The sequence below is a fragment of the Macaca mulatta genome, chromosome 4 (assembly GCF_049350105.2).
Source record: "Macaca mulatta isolate MMU2019108-1 chromosome 4, T2T-MMU8v2.0, whole genome shotgun sequence".
Classification (NCBI taxonomy): Eukaryota; Metazoa; Chordata; class Mammalia; order Primates; family Cercopithecidae; genus Macaca; species Macaca mulatta.
In genome coordinates, this window is record NC_133409.1 from 69,477,298 (window position 1) to 69,497,341 (window position 20,044).

Below are 20,044 nucleotides of genomic sequence, written 5' to 3' on the forward strand. Positions count from 1 at the left end.
TGATTTTAAAAGTACTTCTCTCGGTTGGGTGCAGTGGCTCACGTCTATAATCCCCGTATTTTGGGAGGCCAAGGCAGGTGGATCACCTGAGGTTAGGAGTTTGAGACCAGCCTGGCTAATACAGCGAAACCCTGTCTCTACCAAAAATACAAAAATTAGCCAGGTGTGGCGGTAAGCGCCTGTAGTCTCAGCTACTTAGGAGGCTGAGGCAGGAGAATTGCTTGAGCCTGGGAGGCAGAGGCTGCAGTGAGCCAAAATTTTGCCACTGCACTCCAGCCTGGGTGACAGTGTGAGACTCCATCTCAAAAAATAAAAATAAAAAGACTTACATGGATGCGTGGGTCTGTATTCTCTTCCACTGGGCCGCCCATTCTTGTCCCATACCACACTGTTTTGATCATCAAGCCCACATACGTTGCTTTTCTTCAACACTGGCTTAGCTTTTCTTGACTCTGCACTGTCAAGGAATTTTTTTTTTTTAATTTGTTATTTCTTTGAACTACTCTATTGGGATTTTTTTTTTCTTTTTTTTTGAGACAGAGTCTCACTCTGTCGCCCAGGCTGGAGTGCAGTGGCCGGATCTCAGCTCACTGCAAGCTCCACCTCCTGGGTTTACGCCATTCTCCTGCCTCAGCCTCCTGAGTAGCTGGGACTACAGGTGCCTGCCACCTCTCCCGGCTAGTTTTTTTTTGTTTTGTTTTTTTGTATTTTTTAGTAGAGACGGGGTTTTACCGTGTTAGCCAGGATGGTCTCTATCTCCTGACCTCGTGATCTGCCCGTCTCAGCCTCCCAAAGTGCTGGGATTACAGGCTTGAACCACCGCACCCGGCCTCTATTGGGATTTTTATTGAAATTGCATTAAATTTTATAGATTAATTTCAACAGAATTGACATCTTTACATTACTGTCATCCCATCCATAAACATATGTCTTCAAGCAAGCCTTTAAAATTTTCTTTAATGTTTTATAATTTCTCCATCACATTCATACATGTAACTTTTATGTTTTTTTAATACATGTGACTTTTAAAACTTTATTCCTAGATGCTTATAGCTTTTGATGTTATTTGGACTAGAACATTTTTTCTATTGTTTAAATTGGCTATTATTCTCATCTAGCAAGCTTTTGATTTTTATATGTCAAAACTGTAACAAACTTTCTCAACTTTCCTATTCTAAGAGTGGTTCATAGATCTCTTGTATTTCTATGTAGACAATGATGTCTGAAAACGAGGAAGCTTTTTTGTCATCTTTTACAATTCTTCTACCCTTTATTGTCTTTTTCATGTCTTATTGCTTTGGGCAAGTCTTCCTATACAATATTGTTCAGATGTTGACATCCTTATCTTCTTTTTGGCATTAGCAGGAATGTTTTGCCCTTAAGTGTGATGTTTGCTATGGATTTAGACAAACACTTTTCCTATTTTGCTAAGATTTTATTGTGAATATTGAATTTTATTCAATGTTTAGTATGCCTTTAATAAAGTTAGCATATGATTTTACTCTTTCTATTCATAATGTGGTAAATATTAATAGGGGATGTGATTTGAATCATATGTGACATTACTAGAATAAACCTACCCAGTCACGATGTTTTGTATATTTAGGCACTGATTAGTTTGATTTTTTTTGAGACAGAGTCTCACTCTGTCATCCAGGCTAGAGTGCAGTGGCGCGATCTTGGGTCACTGCAGCCTCCATCTCCCGGGTTAAGTGATTCTCCTGCCTCAGCATCCCAAGTAGCTGGGACTACAGGCACATGCCACCATGCCCAGCTGATTTTTGTGTTTTTGTAGAGACGGGATTTCACCGTGTTGGCCAGGTTGGTCACGAACTCCTTGATCCACCCACCTCAGCCTCCCAAAGTGCTGGGATGGGAGCTACTGTGCCCAGCCCAATTTATTTATATTTTTAAAATAATTTTTTCAGGTATGTTCATAAATGACAATAGTATATAATTTCTTTCCTTGTCCTATCTTTGGTCAGTATTGGTATATGTCTAGATTTAAATTGCTATTTCACAAAATTTTCCATCATGAAATGTTTTGGAATACAATTGAAAATTTATTTTTGTGTACTTTTTGATACCTAAATATCTGTTTCTCTTACCATCCCTATGATAACCTAGAAATTTAAGTCTCTGGTTTGGTGTCTGGAATAAATAACCACAAGGTCAGGAAATTGGGTTAGTCAAAAGAAACCACTTTCCTCATTTGAGTCAGCCCCCAAAAATCCAAAAACGTGTTTTACTGCAAATCAAAAAAGAAATGCCAAGTTTTAAAAAGAAAGTACCCCTCTCTTGGAATACAGAAACGTTACCTAAATGGTAATTTGAGCCTTTCTTTAAGAATGAAGACTGAGGAAATAAAGATCATTCCTCCATGTTGAATGTCTGATTTTAGACATTCAATTGTTTCTTAGGAGATTAAAATCATCTAAGCTCTCTCCTTCCCTCAGGAGATCAGAGTAAAACCTTCCATTTACCTTCAACTCTTTTCTTTATTCAGTATACCTATGTTGAGTCATTAGTCTGCATGAAACCCTGGACTAGTCTAATAGTGTAAGGATGAATGACACCATTGTACAACAGAGGCAATAAGCCACATAATCAAGGAAGGAACAGAATGCTTTGAGAATGCTGAGGAATGTGCAATTAATTTTGTCTGAGGGGAACTTTACAGAGCAACTAACACATGTCTAAAGACAAAAGAAATTCTTTGGGCCACGCTATTTCTTCCCCTTGCAATGTAATTTAGGGAGTGAAATCATGGGATTTGTACAACAGCAAGGCAAAGGAAGGTGGAATCATTTTCTTTTTTAGTGCATTTTCATACCACCAAAATGTCTGACTTCTGCACAATGGCAGAGATATTTTTGCCCACACTTTTTTCAACTGGACTTTTCTAGAACAGTGCCTGGAAAGTATGAGTGAAATTATTGCAGTAATTTCTCTTTCCGTGCATATGTGTCTCTGTGGATGCAGTGGGTTAAAATGCCAGCTGATTAGGCAATGGGAAAAGGAAGTGCTGCTCAGACCGGAAGGGGAGGGACCACATCCTTGAATCTCTCTCAGTGTAAAGCAATAGAAGATTCAAGGTCATAATACAATTCCTGCCTCAAAGTTCACATCAGGGGTCAGAAAAGCTTCACATGGGATATATTCTGTAAAAGAGAACAGTGTTTCCTCTCATTTCCCACCCAACTAAGGGACCTGAGCTCAAGTAGGAAATTTTATAATTGTTTTAACAGTCCTACTCAAAAAGGAGAAAATATTTAAAATAATTACTCAAGGAAAAGAGAAAACATCCAAATCCTGAAGGCAAGATGACTCATTGAATACAAAACACAATCTGTGAGTTATTTCTTACTCCTAGTGCACATGTGGGGTTGCACATTAGCCACACTGATTCAGTCCTGGTGCACATGTGCAGTTGCGCATTACACTGATGCAATCCTGGTGCACATGTGCAGTTGCACATTACTCATGCCGATGCAGTCCTGGTGCACATATGCAGTTGCAAATTACTCACGCTGATGCAGTCCTAGTGCACGTGTGCAGTTGCACATTACTCACGCTGATGCAGTCCTGGTGCACATATGCAGTTGCAGATTACTCACGCTGATGCAGTCCTGGTGCACATGTGCAGTTGCACATTACTCACACTGATGCAATCCTGGTGCACATGTGCAGTTGTACATTATTCACACTGATGCAGTCCTGGGGCACATGTGCAATTGCACATTACTCACGCTGATGCAGTCCTGGTGCACATATGCAGTTGCGGATTACTCACACTGATGCAGTCCTGGTGCACATGTGAAGCTGCACATTAGCCACACTGATGCAGTCCTGGTGCACATGTGCGGTTGCACATTAGCCACACTGATGCAGTCCTGGTGCACATTTGCAGCTGCACATTAGCCACACTGATGCAGTCCTGGTGCACATGTGCGATTGCACATTAGCCACACTGATGCAGTCCTGGTGCGCATGTGCAGCTGCACATTACTCACACTGATGCAGTCCTGGTGCGCATGTGCAGTTGCACATTAGCCACACTGATGCAGTCCTGGTACACATGTGCAGTTGCACATTAGCCACACTGATGCACATCCTAGTGCACATGACTGATTCAATGAGAAATCCATAGTCTCCACCCCCTGAGACTGTAACTGTAGAATTGTCCTGTGTCTGGTATTTAGGAGTGTCTTCAGTGGCTGATGCACTGCATTCCGGGCCCTGACTGTGCTCCCATAGTACTTTGTGTGTTTGCATATCTTTTATAGCGAGATGTTTTCCTCTATCCCGCCACACTCTCTGTTGCCCACCAAATTCCAGCCACTGTGGGTTCCTTTGTATACCTCACAGGAGAACCCACCAAGCTCATTCTATCCTGGTTTGCAATCCCATTCTTTTTTTTTGAGACAGAGTCTCTCTCTGTTGCCCAGGCTGGAGTGCAGTAGTGCAATCTAGGCTCAGCGCATCCTCCACCTCCCAGGTTCAAGCGCCCCTCCCTCCTCAGCCTCCCAAGTAGCTGGGATTACAGGCGCTCACCACCATACCTGGTTAATTTTTGTATTTTTAGTAGAGAGGGGGCTTCACCATGTTGACCAGGTTGGTCTCAAACTCCTGGCCTTAGGTGATCCACCTACCTCGACCTCCCAAAGTGTTGGTACTATAGGCATGAGCCACTGTACCTGGCCTGCAATCACATTCTTAAATTACTTTCTTTTCCAAGTCTTCCTGCACTCAAATATCACCTCCTCAGAGAACCTTCCCTGACTGTCCTAACCTTCTTTCACCCTTGCCCAGCCTCAGTTGCTCTCTATCATACTACCCTCTGTTTCCTTCATATCACATAGTACAATGTGGTAGTATGTTATTTATTTGCACTTATTAGTACTTTTCGCCTGTGGTCAGAACATAAACACATGGGACAGGGCCTTTGTCCACTTTCTTTACCCCTGTAACCTCCTTGCCTGACATCCAGTCTTTTAGCAATTGCGTATTACATAGCAAGCAAACAAAGTGGATAGGAACAGCTTCATGGGGATGATAGCCCCAGTGACAAGAGCATGAGAGAAAGCCATTACTTCCTCTTTACTGGTCCCATTTTTATTGTGTTTATCCTGTTTTAGAAAAGGGTTGTAAAGGAAAGTTGACCAGGTAACTCAAATAAGACCTGTCTGGTAGGCAGTACCATGTTGAAGATATGACAGTGTGGAGTCTGGCCCTCAGCCTTGAGTGGAACAGCAAACAATTCTTTCAATAGATGTGTTTCTAGGAGAGTATGGGACTGGGATTCAGAAGGCGTGAATCTAACCATGGCTGTGGCCATGCATTATTAGCAGTGTGACCTAAGGTAAGCTACCCCTTTAACAAGCCATGGTTTCCTCACCTTAAAATTAGGGGTCGAGGCCGGGCTTCATGGCTCACATCTGTCATCTCAGCACTTTGGGAGGCTGAGGCGGGCAGATCACGAGGTCAGGAGACCGAGACCATCCTGGCTAACACAGTGAAACCCCGTCTCCACTAAAAATACAAAATATTAGCCGGGCATGGTGGTGGGCACCTGTAGTCACAGCTACTCAGGAGGCTGAGGCAGGAGAATGGTGAGAATCCAGGAGGCGGAGCTTGCAGTGAGCCAAGACCGCGCCACTGCACTCCAGTCTGGGCGACACAGCGAGACTCCATCTCAAAAAAAAAAAAGAAAGAAATTAGGGGTCGGAACTGAAGGTATCTGAGTGCCCTCCCAGCTCTGTGATTCTTGAGCAACGAGTGCCAGGCATTCATTCACAGGTGAGGTACACTTGGAGCCTGGCTGGGTCCCCTGAGACACTGCCTCCTACCAGCACGTCCTCTCATGAGATGAAACTAAGGCTTGGAGGCAATCTGAACATTCAGTTTAAAACATAGGGAGTTAAAGATTGTCAAGAAGGTTTTGTGTTGTTTGGGTTTTTTGAGACAGTCTTGTTCTGTCGTCTAGGCTGGAGTGCAGTGGCGCGACCTCAGCTCACTGCAACCTCTGCCTCTTTGGTGAAGCAATTCTCCTGCCTCAGCCCCACGAGTAGCTGGAATTACAGGCGTGCGCCACCATGCCCAGCTAATTGTTGTATTTTTAGTAGAGACAGGGTTTCACCATGTTGGTCAGGCTGGTCTCAAACTCCTGACCTCAGGTGATCCACCTGCCTCGGCCTCCCAAAGTGCTAAGATTACAGGTGTGAGCCACCATGCCTGGCCTGCCAAGAAGTGTTTCTGTTGTACTATGAGAAATAACAAGGCCGGGCGCGGTGGCTCATGCCTGTAATCTCAGCACTTTGGGAGGCTGAGGCCGGTGGATCATGAGGTCAGGAGATCAAGACCATCCTGGCTAACACGGTGAAACCCTGTCTCTACTGAAAATACAAAAAAATTAGTCAGGTGTGGTGGCGGGCACCTGTAGTCTCAGCTAGTCAGGAGGCTGAGGGAGAATTGCTTGAACCCGGGAGGTGGAGGTTGCAGTGAGCCGAGATCGCACCACCGCACACCAGCCTGGGCAACAGAGCGAGACTCTGTCTCAAAAATAAAAAGAAAGAAATAACATGATGGAGTCTGCTCACAGTTCTTCCCTGCTAAGAGAGGGCCTACGCTGAAAGACCAGGATACAGTACATCCAGAGCACCCAATCCTCTACTAATGGAAAATACTGGCCCAAAAATGTTTCTCTGGCTATTATTTTCTTTTTCTTATTTTTTCTTTTTCTTTTTATTTTATTTTATTTATTTATTTTTTTTTTTTTTTTTGAGACAGAGGCTCACTTTCTCGCCCAGGCTGGAGTGCAGTGGCATGATCTCAGCTCACTGCAACCTCCACCTCACAGTTTCAAGTGATTCTTCTGCCTCAACTTCCCGAGTAGCACCATGCCTGGCTAATTTTTGTATTTTTAATAGAGACAGGGTTTCACCATATTGGCCAGGCTAGTCTCGAACTCCTGACCTCGTGATCTGCACGCCTCGGCCTCCCAAAGTGTTGGGATTACAGGCATGAGCTACCGCACCCGGTCCTCTGGCTATTACTTTCTTAGACCTTTTGTCTTATCTCATCCAGTATTCAGGTCAGAATGATGCAGTTTCAACTCTCCTTAAACCCTTTTCCTATTTGCCCTGAGAATACTGGACAGCGGTGCTCACAGGTGCAGCGTTTACCCCGAGATAACTTTACCATAACATACCTCGCTTTTATTATTATTTTCACATCACTCCACTATATCGACTTTGGAAACAAAAGACATCATTCTCTTTATAGCATTCTGTTTTTAGTAGTGGTATTTCTATTTACAAAATATAGTTATTCTCGATTGCTGAAAATGTCAAATCCTAGAAAACACAGCATTCCTACGCAGGATGTTAATGTCGTTCTTGAATGGTTGTTGGCCAAAGATTCAACTGATGAATTCAATTTCTCTGAAATAGATGATTCTGATGATTCAGATGATTGTGATGTTCTGTTTAGAGATAACTCCAAGAACAGGTTTTGTTGTTGGTGGTGTTTGTTTTGTTTTGTTTTGTTTTCTGAGGCAGAGTCTCACTCTGTCGCCCAAACTGGAGTACAGTGGCACTGTCTCAGCTCACTGCAACCTCTGCCTCCCGGGTTCAAGCAATTCTCCTGCCTCAGCCTCCTGAGTAGCTAGGATTACAGGCGTGCACCAAGCACGCCCAGCTAATTTTTTTTATTTTTAGTAGAGACAGAGTTTCACCATGTTGTCCAGGCTGGTCTCCAACTCCTGAACGCGTGATCTGCCTGCCTTGGCCTCCCAAAGTTCTGGGATTACAGGCATGAGCCACTGCGCCCAGCCAAGAACAGTTTTTATATTTTATTTTCACATTGGAAATCAGATTAGGCCGGGCACGGTGGCTCACGCCTGTAATCCCAGCACTTTGGGAGGCCGAGGTGGGTGAATCACTGGAGGTCAGGAGTTCGAGACCAGCCTGGCCAACAGGGTGAGACCCCATCTTTACTAAAAATACAAAAATTAGCTGGGCATGGTGGCACAAGGCTGTAATCCCAGCTACGGGGAAGCTGAGGCAGGAGAACTTCTTTTTTTTTTTTTTTTTTTTTTTTTTGAGACGGAGTCTTGCTGTGTCGCCCAGGCTGGAGTGCAGTGGCCGGATCTCAGCTCATTGCGAGCTCCGCCTCCCGGGTTTTTACGCCATTCTCCTGCCTCAGCCTCCCGAGTAGCTGGGACTACAGGCGCCCACCACCTCGCCCGGCTAGTTTTTTGTATTTTTTAGTAGAGACGGGGTTTCGCCGTGTTAGCCAGGATGGTCTCGAACTCCTGACGTCGTGATCCGCCCGTCTTGGCCTCCCAAAGTGCTGGGATTACAGGCTTGAGCCACCGCGCCCGGCCGGCAGGAGAACTTCTTGAACCTGGGAGGTGGAGGTTGTAGTGAGCCAAGATCGTGCCATTGTGCTCCAGTCTGGGTGAAGAAGCGAGATTCCATCTCCAAAAAAAGAAAAGAAAAGAAAACCAGTCAGATTAGCTTCAGCCTCAAAGAGCATGCTTATATAAAATTAAGAGAGTATTGGCAGAGAGCTGAACTTTTTTTTCTAAATGGGAAAAGAGTTAATTTAATCATACCCATCTTTCTATAAAAGAAAATGATATAAATATCATAACTATATTTTCTGATCTTACAAAGGGAGTGTTTTATAGGAATATGGAGAAAAATGTTTGGAATTGGGACTGTATTAAAAGATCCTTTCTAAATACAAGATAGGCCACTGGATTTTAAACTAATGGTTCAGTAGCCAGGTGTGGTAGCTCACGTCTGTAATCCCAGCACTTTGGGAGGCTGAGGCAGGCCAATCACTTCAGGCCAGGAGTTCAAGACCAGCCCAGCCAACATGGTGAAACCCCGTCTCTACTAAAAATACAAAAATTAGCTGGGTGTGATGGTGGGAGGCTGAGGTAGGAGAATTGCTTGAACCCGGGAGGTGGAGGTTACAGTGAGCCGAGATCACATCATTGTACTCCAGCTTGGGCAACAGAGCGAGACTCTGTCTCAAAAAAATAATAATAATAATAATAATAAAGTAACAGTATAGTGCATTGATGTGGTGTCAGACTCAAACAGGTCTTTAACCCATTACCGCTTGCTGAGTTTCAGTGTAATATGAAGGATATTAGTGGACTATCCATACTTAATTGGAAAGGCCATTAAAATACTCTTTCCTTTTCTAGTGACATATCTGTGTGAGGCTGGATTTTTTTTTCCTATATACTTCAACCAGAACAACAGATTGCAACAGACAGAATGCAGAAGCAGCTATGAGAATCCAGCTATGTTCTATTAAGTTAGAGATTAAAAATTTGCAAAAATGGGAAATAATGCTACTCTTCTCACTAAATTTTTTAAGAGTATGAACAGGTCCTGACGCCAAAAGTTTCAGAACCACTGCCTTGGAATGAGGAACACCACACGATAAACTCCATCCCTGTGAAGAGTTCATGATTGACATTGTGGCTCATTTTCAAATATGAAAGGACAAATGAAGATACTCAGAATTTGAGAGCAGTATCTAATATGAATGACAGAAGCTAAAATCATCAAAAAGGGAGCTCAGCAGAAAACAAAGAATAGGAAAGAAAAGTACAAAATCATTATCATCATCATGGCATCTTTGGAAATAAGGGAAGATTTTGCACCCATGAAATAAGAACAGAAGCATAAGCAAGAAACATCCAAAAAGCATGTTTAAAAAAAAACAACTTTGAGGCTAGGTGCGGTGGCTCACGCCTGTAATCCCAGCACTTTGGGAAGCCAAGGCAGCCGGATCACGAGGTCAGGAGATCGAGACCATCCTGGCTAACACGGTGAAACCCCGTCTCTACTAAAAATACAAAAAATTAGCTGGGCGTGGTGGCGGGCGCCTGTAGTCTCAGCTACTTGGGAGGCTGAGGCAGGAGAATAGCGTGAACCCGGGAAGTAGAGCTTGCAGTGAGTGGAGATGGTGGCACTGCACTCCAGCCTGGGTGACAGAGTGAGACTCCGTCTCAAAAAAAAAAACAACTTTGAAATTGAAAATCTGATGATTGAAACAAACAAAAAGTCAATACAAGAAATGGGGGAAAAAAATAGATGGGAAATAAAGTGGAGGTCTCTCCCCACCAAAAAAAAATGGAGCAATAAACAGGAAGATAGAAAATAGAAGAGGAAAAATAAGGAAAATTAGCATATTAAACCAGGATATTCAATATGTGAATAATAGGAACTTTAAAACTAGAAGGAAGGAAATATCAAAGACATAATTCACAAGCAGAGATTTTTCTTTTTTTTCTTTTTCTTTTTTTTTATATGGAGTCTCACTTTTGACATGCAGGCTGAAGTGCAATGAGCAATCTCGGCTCGCCGCAATCTCGGCTCGCCGCAATCTCCGCCTCCCAGGCTCAAGCGATTCTCCTGCCCCAGCCTCCCGAGTAGCTGGGACTGCAGGTGTGCACCACCACACCCGGCTAATTTTTGAATTTTTTTAGTAGAGATGGGGTTTCACCGTGTTGGCCATGCTGGTCCCGAACTCCTGACCTCAGGTGATATGCCCGCCTCGGCCTCCCAGAGTGCTGGGATTATAGGCGTGAGCCACCACACCCAGCCAGGAGCAGAGATTCTCAAGTGTTTTGGTCCAGGATCTCTTACATGCTTAAAAATTATGAAGGACCCAAAAAGCTTTTTTGTTTGTGTTTTATTATGTTTTGTTTGCCACGTTAGAAACGAAAACTGAGAACCTGTTAAGATATCTATTTATTTAATACTAAAAAAGAAACAAGTCCACATATTTCTAGAAAAATAATTTTACTACTTTTTCCAGTAAATTTTTTTGTTTGTTTTGGAACTGTTTTACATTTTCACAGATCTTTTTACTGCCTGACTTACTAGAAGACAACTGAATTCTCATTTTTGCTTCAAGTTTCCATCTGTTGTGATATCACACGTCATGTAGCCTCTGGAAAAGTTCACTGTACTCTCATGAGAGAATGAAAGTTTAAAAATTTAATAATGTCCCAGTATTTTTTATGAGGTCCAACCTTGTGGACCTCCTAAAGGGGTCTCGTCTCAGGAACCCCAGGGGTCCTTAGACCACACTTGGAGAACTGCTATCCAGATCATTTCCCAAATTTGTACATTGGCTCAGTGCATGAAAAAGACCCACCCAAAGCCTGTTATCACAAAATTTTGTAATTATGTCAACTAAGAGAAACTCTGAAAGCTTTCAGAATGGGCTGGGGATCAGAATGATACTGGAATCTCAATAGCAGCGTTAGAATCTATAAATCAACAGGTAGACAAATAGCTCCCTGAATACTCCAAGAAAATTACTTCCAACCAAGACTTTTATATCTACTGACATTATTAGCCAAGTGTGAAGGGAGAGCATTTTTGAAATGGGAAGAGTCTCAGAAAGCATACCTCCTGTTACTCATACTTTACTCATACTCAGAAAGCTATTGCTCAATTTTATAATCTCCCAAAGGAAGGAATACATTGGAAATGGCAATACAGGAGACTAGCGAAGGCTAGCATTAGGAAGGTGTTGATGAAAGAACCAGCAGGACTGGAGAGCAGCCTGTCCAGGTTGGAGCAGAGGTTACCAAGAAAGAAATGCAAACCATAGAATATATATTTGAACACAGTGAGACAAGACTTATACTTCTAGCACACAACTTGCTAATAAATTAATAGTGTTTATCTTGAAAAAAGGAAAAAAAAAAAGAGAATTTTAACTCCAGGGAAAACATGGTTCTCTAAGAAAGGAAATGAAATCATGGTATACTATAAGGCTAACAGGGCATAATACTTACATAGTCTTAAAGATGTAAATTCTGACATTTAATCGAATCAAATTACATAACAGAACTAGTTGAGAAGGCTGGGCACAGTGGCTCACACTACCTAACACTTCAGGAAGATCACTTGAACCCAGGAGGACCTGCCTGGTTGACAGAGTGAGACCCTGTCTCTAAAATTTAAAAAAAAAAAGAGAGAGAGATAATCTTAGAACTATTGAGAAGACAAAAGGGTAAGTTTGGGGAAACTGAGAAGTAAATAATATCTAAAACTGAAAAATAATTAGAACACATTATCAGCATGCTTAGAGACATGGACCTTCTTAGAGCAGAAACAGCCTAAAGAATCAGAAATGCTTCTGGGCAGTGCCCATCGAGAATGAGAAGCAGAGAACCAGAAACTGCTTGTTTTTATCATAATTCCTGTAGAACTACTTCACTTTTTATTAAATATATAACATATGGCTCATTAAAATAAACACTTAGCATAGTAAAGTGTATATTAATATAACTCATGTGGAGTGCAATTTAGAAATGTGTTAACATTTACACTAAGAATATTCTTTGACCCATCAATACCATATATAGAATTTTATCCAACAGTGTGAGATTCATTGAATTAATTATGGTACAGTCACACAATGAAGTATTATGCTGTTACTTAAAATAATGATACTCCCAGTAAAAAAAAAAAAAAAAAAAAAAAAAAAAAAAAGTGGGTTTACATTTGAGGAAAGGTATTTCCCTCCCCAACATATCTCTCCTTTAAAGCACTATCTCTATTATAATTTTGTATTCATTAGTGTGATATTTCATTGAATGCCTGACTCTTCCAGTGGATTGGAAGCTCCATAAGACCAGAGCCACGTAGTCCCCAACCCCTAGGTCACAGACCAATACCAGTCTGTGAACTGTGCAGGCGCGGGATCTAGGTTATGAGAATCTAACCATAAGTGTAATATGCTTGAATCATCCCAAAACCATCCCCACAATCCAGTCTGTGGAAGAGTTGTCTTCCACGAAACCAATCCCTGGTGCCAAAAAGGTTGGGGATCCCCGAGAGCCCATATCTCACTTTGCTCACTGATGTGTTCCTAATCCTTTACACTGTACCTGGTACCCAGGCAGCTATTTGATGTCTGAATGAGCATCAATGAGCATTCATGTAGATGATGACAAATGTCTGCAAAACTTAAAGGTAGGCAGGGCTTAGCTCTGGTGGGAGAACTACGGGTTCCACCTGGGTTTAATCCCCTGCTCCAGCATGACCTTGGGCAAGTCCCTTACATTGTATCATTGTATCATTGTAAACATTGTATCATTGGATACAATGACAGCAGGTCCTCAGTTATCCAATTATATGATTCCTTGTAAATGCCATGGAAATGTTTAAACTTTTAAATTATATGAAATATACTCACCCAGAAGACTACAATCTAATACTTCCTGGCTGTTATTTTTTTATTAGTGAACTTCTGCAAGATTTGGAAAACTGTGAAAATGATCCTGTGGCCATAGCAGAGTGTTTTGTGTCCAAGGTAAGCAGGGTTCATCCTTCTGGGCCAACTGAGACAGATACAGAGTACAGAATTTTTCATTTTAAAGTTAAAATGACTGGTTTGTTTCATATCAGATAGAGTTAGCCACTAATCTTTCTCTGGTTTGTTTGTTTGAGTAGCAAAAATGTATTGTTCCTGGAGCCAGGGAGACGCTAATCTCGTAGTTTTTCTAGAACTTGTATAGTAACTGAATAATGTTACTCTTTGCTGGGAAAAACTTAAAGCTTGGGAGGGGACAGCCCGGAGTAGAAGAATGTTAGAAAAATAGGCCAGGCACGGTGGCTCACACCTGTAATCCCAGCACTTTGGGAAGCTGAGGCGAGCGAATCACCTGAGGTCAGGAGTTCGAGACCAGCCTGGCCAACATGGTGAAACCCCGTTTCTACTAAAAATACAAAAATTAGCCAGGCGTGGTGGCACATGCCTGTAATCCCAGCTATTCGGGAGGCTGAGGCAGGAGAATCACTTGAACCCGGGAGGTGGAGGTTGCAGTGGGAGCTGATATAATGCCATTGCACACCAGCCTGGGTGACAAGAGCAAGACTCTGTCTCAAAAGAAAAAAAAGAAGATGAATGTTAGAAAAATATAAAACACCACTAAACTGTTTTAGTTTAGTGAAAGTGAAAGGTTAGTTTTAGTGAAAGTCCAAGAGAATCTAAATATTTTACATATAATATATGTGGCACTAGCCTAGTCTCTGTGATTATCTTTAATATAGATAATTATCTTTTGAGGGATAGAGAGACGCAGAATTAATCTCCTGCATTTTAAAAAATGTACTCTTCCACTGTTTTCTTAAGCTGCATCAATGGTTTCAAAAAATACAAGGAAAGGATTTGACTTTCAAAGCTTAAATGACAGTGAGCTCGTGCTCTGAACTGGAATAGGAGATGGAATTCTGAAACCTACCCGGCGAGCCTTTCCTACATTACTTTCTCAGCATGCTACCTAGTATATAAAGATTCCTGTCTTGTTTAAATTATCTTAAATATTCAACAGCTTTGGAAAGCCTTTAGCAGAAATTGTTTTGCAGCAGACTTTCATGTGGTTTCTGCAGTTGTAGTTTGAAATGCACGAAGGTTTAATAAAAGTTCATGATGGCGCTCTGAGACCCACTGGGAATTAGCACTGTATTTCGAGCTCCGGAGTCGGGTGTGAACTGGGAGACGTGGTTCCAGTCTGACTTGGCTCTGGACTGTTCCACAGGGTCATTTCTGATGGCGGCAGATCCATCCGGATGGCTTCCAAACACAACACCCTGGGTTTTATTGGAGCAAAGTTCCTTAAAGGCAATCCATGGGCTCGTATATAAAACTCTCCTGACTTTGTGTGTGTGTGTTCACATGTAAAATGTTTGTGCACACACGTTTACCCATGTGTAAGCTTAAACTTACAATCCTTTTCACAGTTGCCTGTGTCAAAATTGGACAGGGATTTGAAAAAAAGAAGAAAAATGAAAGAAGGCAAAATGGGTAAAAAGATATGCTGAGTATATCAAAGGAGATATGTTAGAATAACCACAGCACATAAACAACGTAGAAGCTTTCGGAAATGTTTGGGCTTTTACTGGTAACTGTAATCACAAGTTGATTAAAGATGTTCCAGCGTATGCTTAGCTCTCGCTTAATTATTCACATAAAAGTTTGTTTATGTGCCGTGTTGCCAACTCCCAAATCTTCCTTTTCATTGTAATATTGCCAAGTTTAATTAGAAGACTGACTTGAGCACTCTGCATTTTCACATGGTAACGGGGAATCGTGAGGGAGTGCTGGGCTCAGGCACTGCCTGCCTTTCACTCAGCACCCTGACATTTAGAAGATGTTACATCTTCTGAAACACAACCAGCTGCTCAACTCTAGGGAGGAATGGAAAATTGCTTTAATTGGGAGGCCATTAATGAAAGAGGTGAAGCTGACAGTTGACTTCTGCTTTTATCTGAACCACTGGGGCCTGCACAGAGATTCATCTTTGACCTTGCTTACTGTCATGGTATGTGTAGGTTACAGAAGTCCTTATCAACAAATGGAAAACATGGTCGCTTTTTACCTGATGCTCATAGAAGAATGAACCCACAGTTCTCTCGAAGGACGGAAATTAAAGTTTCCTACTGGGCAGGCCAAACCTTCTTCCAGTAAACATTTGTCTGTTTTAGGTCCCTGGAAACACCTAGAATGGCTCACTTTGCTGCTTTTACAAACTCCACCTTCACACCCATCCCTCCTCTTGACTGGCAGCAAGGCTGACCCAGGGCAACATTTAGGAGGGAGACAAAGTCTGTCTTTAGAGCCTCAACCTCCCCTTAGCTGCCTACTCTCCCTCGTTGTGTTGTGTCTTCTTCCTTTTAGAGCCCAGGAAGTGTGTGTGCACACACACACGCATATATACACACACACATGCACACACACACGAAAGCATGCACATGTACCACCCACTTTCTAAAATTATCCTCAAGGAAGTGTGGATATTGGATAGTCATATGATTAGCGTGAATTTAAGTCAAAGTTACCTTTCCCATATGCTATTTACATATTCAGTCTTTCTTGTAGTGTCCAGTGAAACCTTCTCAGGAATCAGGGAGAGGAGGACCCTGTGGCAGAAGAAACCCTAAAATCATACATATTGCTTTACTTTGGCTCCCTATTCAATCAATATTTGAAGGACCCATGTGCTTGATTGGTCAGCACTGATTATATCATATTTTGGCTCTTTCATAATTAAATGTCTCATTTCTGTGTCATCTCTAATTACAATTTGAAAGATTTGAAAAACTAGAAGGAATATATTTTCTTGTAATTTGTATATATTTGTATAACACATTCCCCTAAATCCTTCTAAGCAGATTTGGGGTGGCATATTTAATAAATAATGGTATCTAACTAGGAACTGTTGATTTTTATGTGAAACCGTCATTTTTAAGGTCCACAGAGCTTCACAAACCTAAGGGCAAACTTGCATTTAATTCCAATTAAGGACATATAGCTGATTTAAATCAAAACCCTCCAATTTAAAATAGGAATAGAGCCATGATATCACAAAATGCACAGAAATTCAGTCGTGCGTAAGTCATGAGGTCTTATGATAGCTGGGTACAAGTAGGTCACTATATTATGCAATGTCAACCTACTTTCATTGAAACCATTGTTTTCTCATTTGTATTTTAAATGATCCTGCAGGTCCCAAATTGTAAGGAAAGTCAACTTTGATATTATTCTATTCCAGGTTGAGTATAGCAAGTGGCAGGAAAGAAAAAGCAAGAAACTCAGAAAGTATGAGCCAATCAGAGAAAAGTCCCCATTTGGTACATTAGCTTGCTCACAGACCTTGGGCAAGTCACTCTGGCATTTTCATCCATGGAGCCAGAGCTGGCTTCAAGAACCCATAAGCGAACTCAGGTGCATAGAGGGGCCCAGGTAGAATCTGTAGCGATCGAGGTGTTTGCCTGGTCTCCTGGAGATGGTCATTGCTGTGTGAAACGGCAGGCCCAGGGCTGGTGGGTCTTATGCTTCTTCAGGAGAAGCTAGAAATTGAAATATTTTTTTTTTTCTTCTTGAGACGGAGTTTCGCTCTTGTCGCCCACGCTGGAGTGCAATGGTGCGATCTCGGCTCACCACAACTTCCACCTCCCGGGTTTAAGCAAGTCTCCTGCCTCAGCCCTCCGAGTAGCTGGGATTACAGGCATGTGCCACCACACCCGGCTAATTTTGCATTTTTTTAGTAGAGACAGGGTTTCTCCATGTTGGTCAGGCTGGTCTTGAACTCCTGACCTCGAGTGATCCACCCGCCTCAGCCTCCCAAATTGCTGGGATTACAGGCGTGAGCCAGCGTGCCTGGTCGAAATAAAAATATTTGTATCTTTCAACTTTTAAAAGTTGGCAACTAATTTAGACTTTTTAAAATAGCGTGCTTGAAAATTTGGTACAATGCTTGAAATGTTGGCAAGGCCATGGGGAAACAGACACTCTCACAACCGTAGGAAAAGAAAATGGCACGGCCCCTATGGAGAGGAATTGGGCTGTGTATCTGGCATCTGAATTCACCCTTTCACCCATCAGTCCTACATCGAGAGATCTATTCCAAGGATACACTGACAGAAATTCATGTAAGCATAATACTGTTTAATGTTTGTTACTGCAAAAGACTAGAAACAGCCAAGTCCCTAAACAAGAACCAGTTTGAATCAACTTTGGTATCCACATAATGAAGTACTGTGAAGCAATAACAGTAAAGAATATCTTGGCCGGGCATGGTGGCTCACGCCTATAATCCCAGCACTTTGGGAGACCGAGGCGGGTAGATTACCTGAGATCAGGAGTTCAAGATCAACTTGACCAACATGATGAAACCCCATCTCTACTAAAAATACAAAAAATTAACCAGGCATGGTGGCAGGCACCTGTATTACCAGCTACTAGGTAGGCTGAGGCAGAAGAATCACGTGAACACAGGAGGCGGAGGTTGCAGTGAGCTGAGATTGCACCACTGGACTCCAAGCCTGGGCGACAGGGTAAGACTCTGTCTCAAAAAAAAAAAAAAAATCTTTTTACACTCCTCGGGGAAGGGAGTGGATAAAAGTGTGTGTACAGCACTGTGGTTCCCAAAGTGTGGTCCTGGACCTGCAGCATCAGCGTCACTTGGGAACTTGTTAGAAATGCAGACTCCTAGGCCCTACTCCAAGACCTATTACATCAGAAACCCAGCAATCTATGTTTTAATAGGCCCTCCAGGTAATTCTGATACTCGTTTGAGGATCACTGGTATAACATTTGTTTATCTAGGAGATGAAAGCCTGTAAGATTAAAAATTGATAATAAAAAATAGGTTAAAAATGATTAAAAATTGATACAGGAATGGAGGGAACAGACTAGAAGGGAAAAGAATAGAGATTAGGCTTCTTTGGAGGCAGGGAGCGGTGGCTCACACCTGTAATCTCAGCACTTTGAGAGGCCGAGGTGTGTAGATCACTTGAGGCCAGGAGTTTGAGACCAGCCTGGCAAACATGACAAAACCCCATCTCTACTAAAAAATATATATATATATTATATTTTTTAAATATAATATCAGCTGGGCTGTAGTGAGTAGCTGGGACTACAGGTGTATGCTACCACACCCAACACATTTTTTGAAGTAGAGATAGGGTTTCGCCATGTTGGCCAGGCTGGTCTTAAACACCTGGCCTCAAGTGATCCGCCTGCCTTGGCCTCCCAAAGTGTTGGGATTATAGGCATGAGCCACCGTGCCCAGACTAAAATAAGGAAACTAAACAGAATACCATTGTTACACTTAAATAATTCCATAACATCATGAAGTTTCACCAGTCACTATTCATACTCCCTTTTTTCTTTTTAAAAGATTTTGCCTGTTTGATTTGCAAATAAAAATCACACAGAGCAGGCTGTGCGTGGTGGCTCACGCCCAGGAGGCAAAGGCTGCAGTGAACCGATATTACAACACTGCTCTGCAGCCTGGGTGACAGAGCAAGACTCCATCTCAAAAACAAACAACAACAACAACAACAAAAAAACACACACCACTTCCTACCTCTGTCTGCTGAGAAATCCTAGAAATGATGATTACCCTACAGCAAGAGTGTCCCTGATACCCAGATTGTGGTCTCCCAGCACTGTTTCCTGCCAGAAGGAATAGGGACTCCATGAAGAATGACTGTAGGGCACGAAATATACACGATAGTCTGGAACATCTTGTCACACCAGGAAACAAGCTACAAAACACCATAGGCCAGGTTATGAATGCTCAAGAAGGGGCTCCTACTAGCCAAAAACGGGATAATTTGAGCATCAGTGAAGATAATTAACTGAAAACAATGAAAACTCATTAAATAGGCCCATATTAATGAATTTGCAGTGATATTAAAACACCAAATTGATCACATTTGCATGATACTGGAGAATCAATGCATTATTTTGAAAATTAAAGGAAAGAATTGGCTGGGTGTGGTAGCTTATGCATGTAATCCATTACGCTTTGGGAGGCTGAGTCAGGGGGATCACTTGAGCCCAGAAGTTTGAGACCAGCCTGGGCAACATAGCAAGACCCTGTTTCCATAAAAAAGTTTAAAACTTAGCCAGAGGTGGTGGCATGCCTGTGGTCCCAGATACTCTGGAGGCTGGGGTGGGAGGATCACTTGAGCCCAGGAGGTTGTGGCTGAAATGAACCATGACAACACCTCTGTACTCTAGCATGGGTGACAGAGCAAGATCCTGTCTTGAAAAGGAAAGAATTAAGCATTTATTCTGCCTTTCCCATACAAACCATAAACTGCAGAGTAACCAAGAGTTAATATAAGGAGGTTCTATTTTTGGAAAGATTCCAGCTAATAAATAAGGAATAAAGTATTAGAAATACCACCATTTTCCAAACCCTAATAAATTAATAGATCTAGCCAATAAGTACCAATGGTTGTTAGCATCACAGAAGAGAGACAACCAGACTTTATGTCCATTGGACTTCCCGATTCCATTAGACTTCCATTGTACTTCCATTAGAGGAAGCACAAAATAGCCACTGGTGTATCGTGCCAAAGTATGGAACCTAAATCTGAGCAAGTCTCTACTAAACCAATACGACTATAATGGACAGGGCATATTAAATGAAACCAGGCTGGGCGTGGGTGGTGGCTCACGCCTGTAATCCCAGCACTTTGGG

The 20,044-nt window shown here is 42.2% G+C and overlaps 1 protein-coding gene across 12 annotated transcripts in view; it reads left to right on the top strand.

Annotated features, from left to right (window-relative positions):
* The window catches only part of PLEKHG1 (pleckstrin homology and RhoGEF domain containing G1), a 241,729-nt gene that overhangs the window by 174,438 nt on the left and 47,247 nt on the right, over positions 1-20,044 (top strand). For all 12 annotated transcript variants that reach the window (XM_077999539.1, XM_077999544.1, XM_077999541.1 and 9 more), the window contains one exon: positions 13,290-13,359. In XM_077999539.1, coding sequence (XP_077855665.1) covers positions 13,290-13,359 — 70 coding nt within the window. The remainder of the gene's footprint in view (positions 1-13,289; positions 13,360-20,044) is intronic.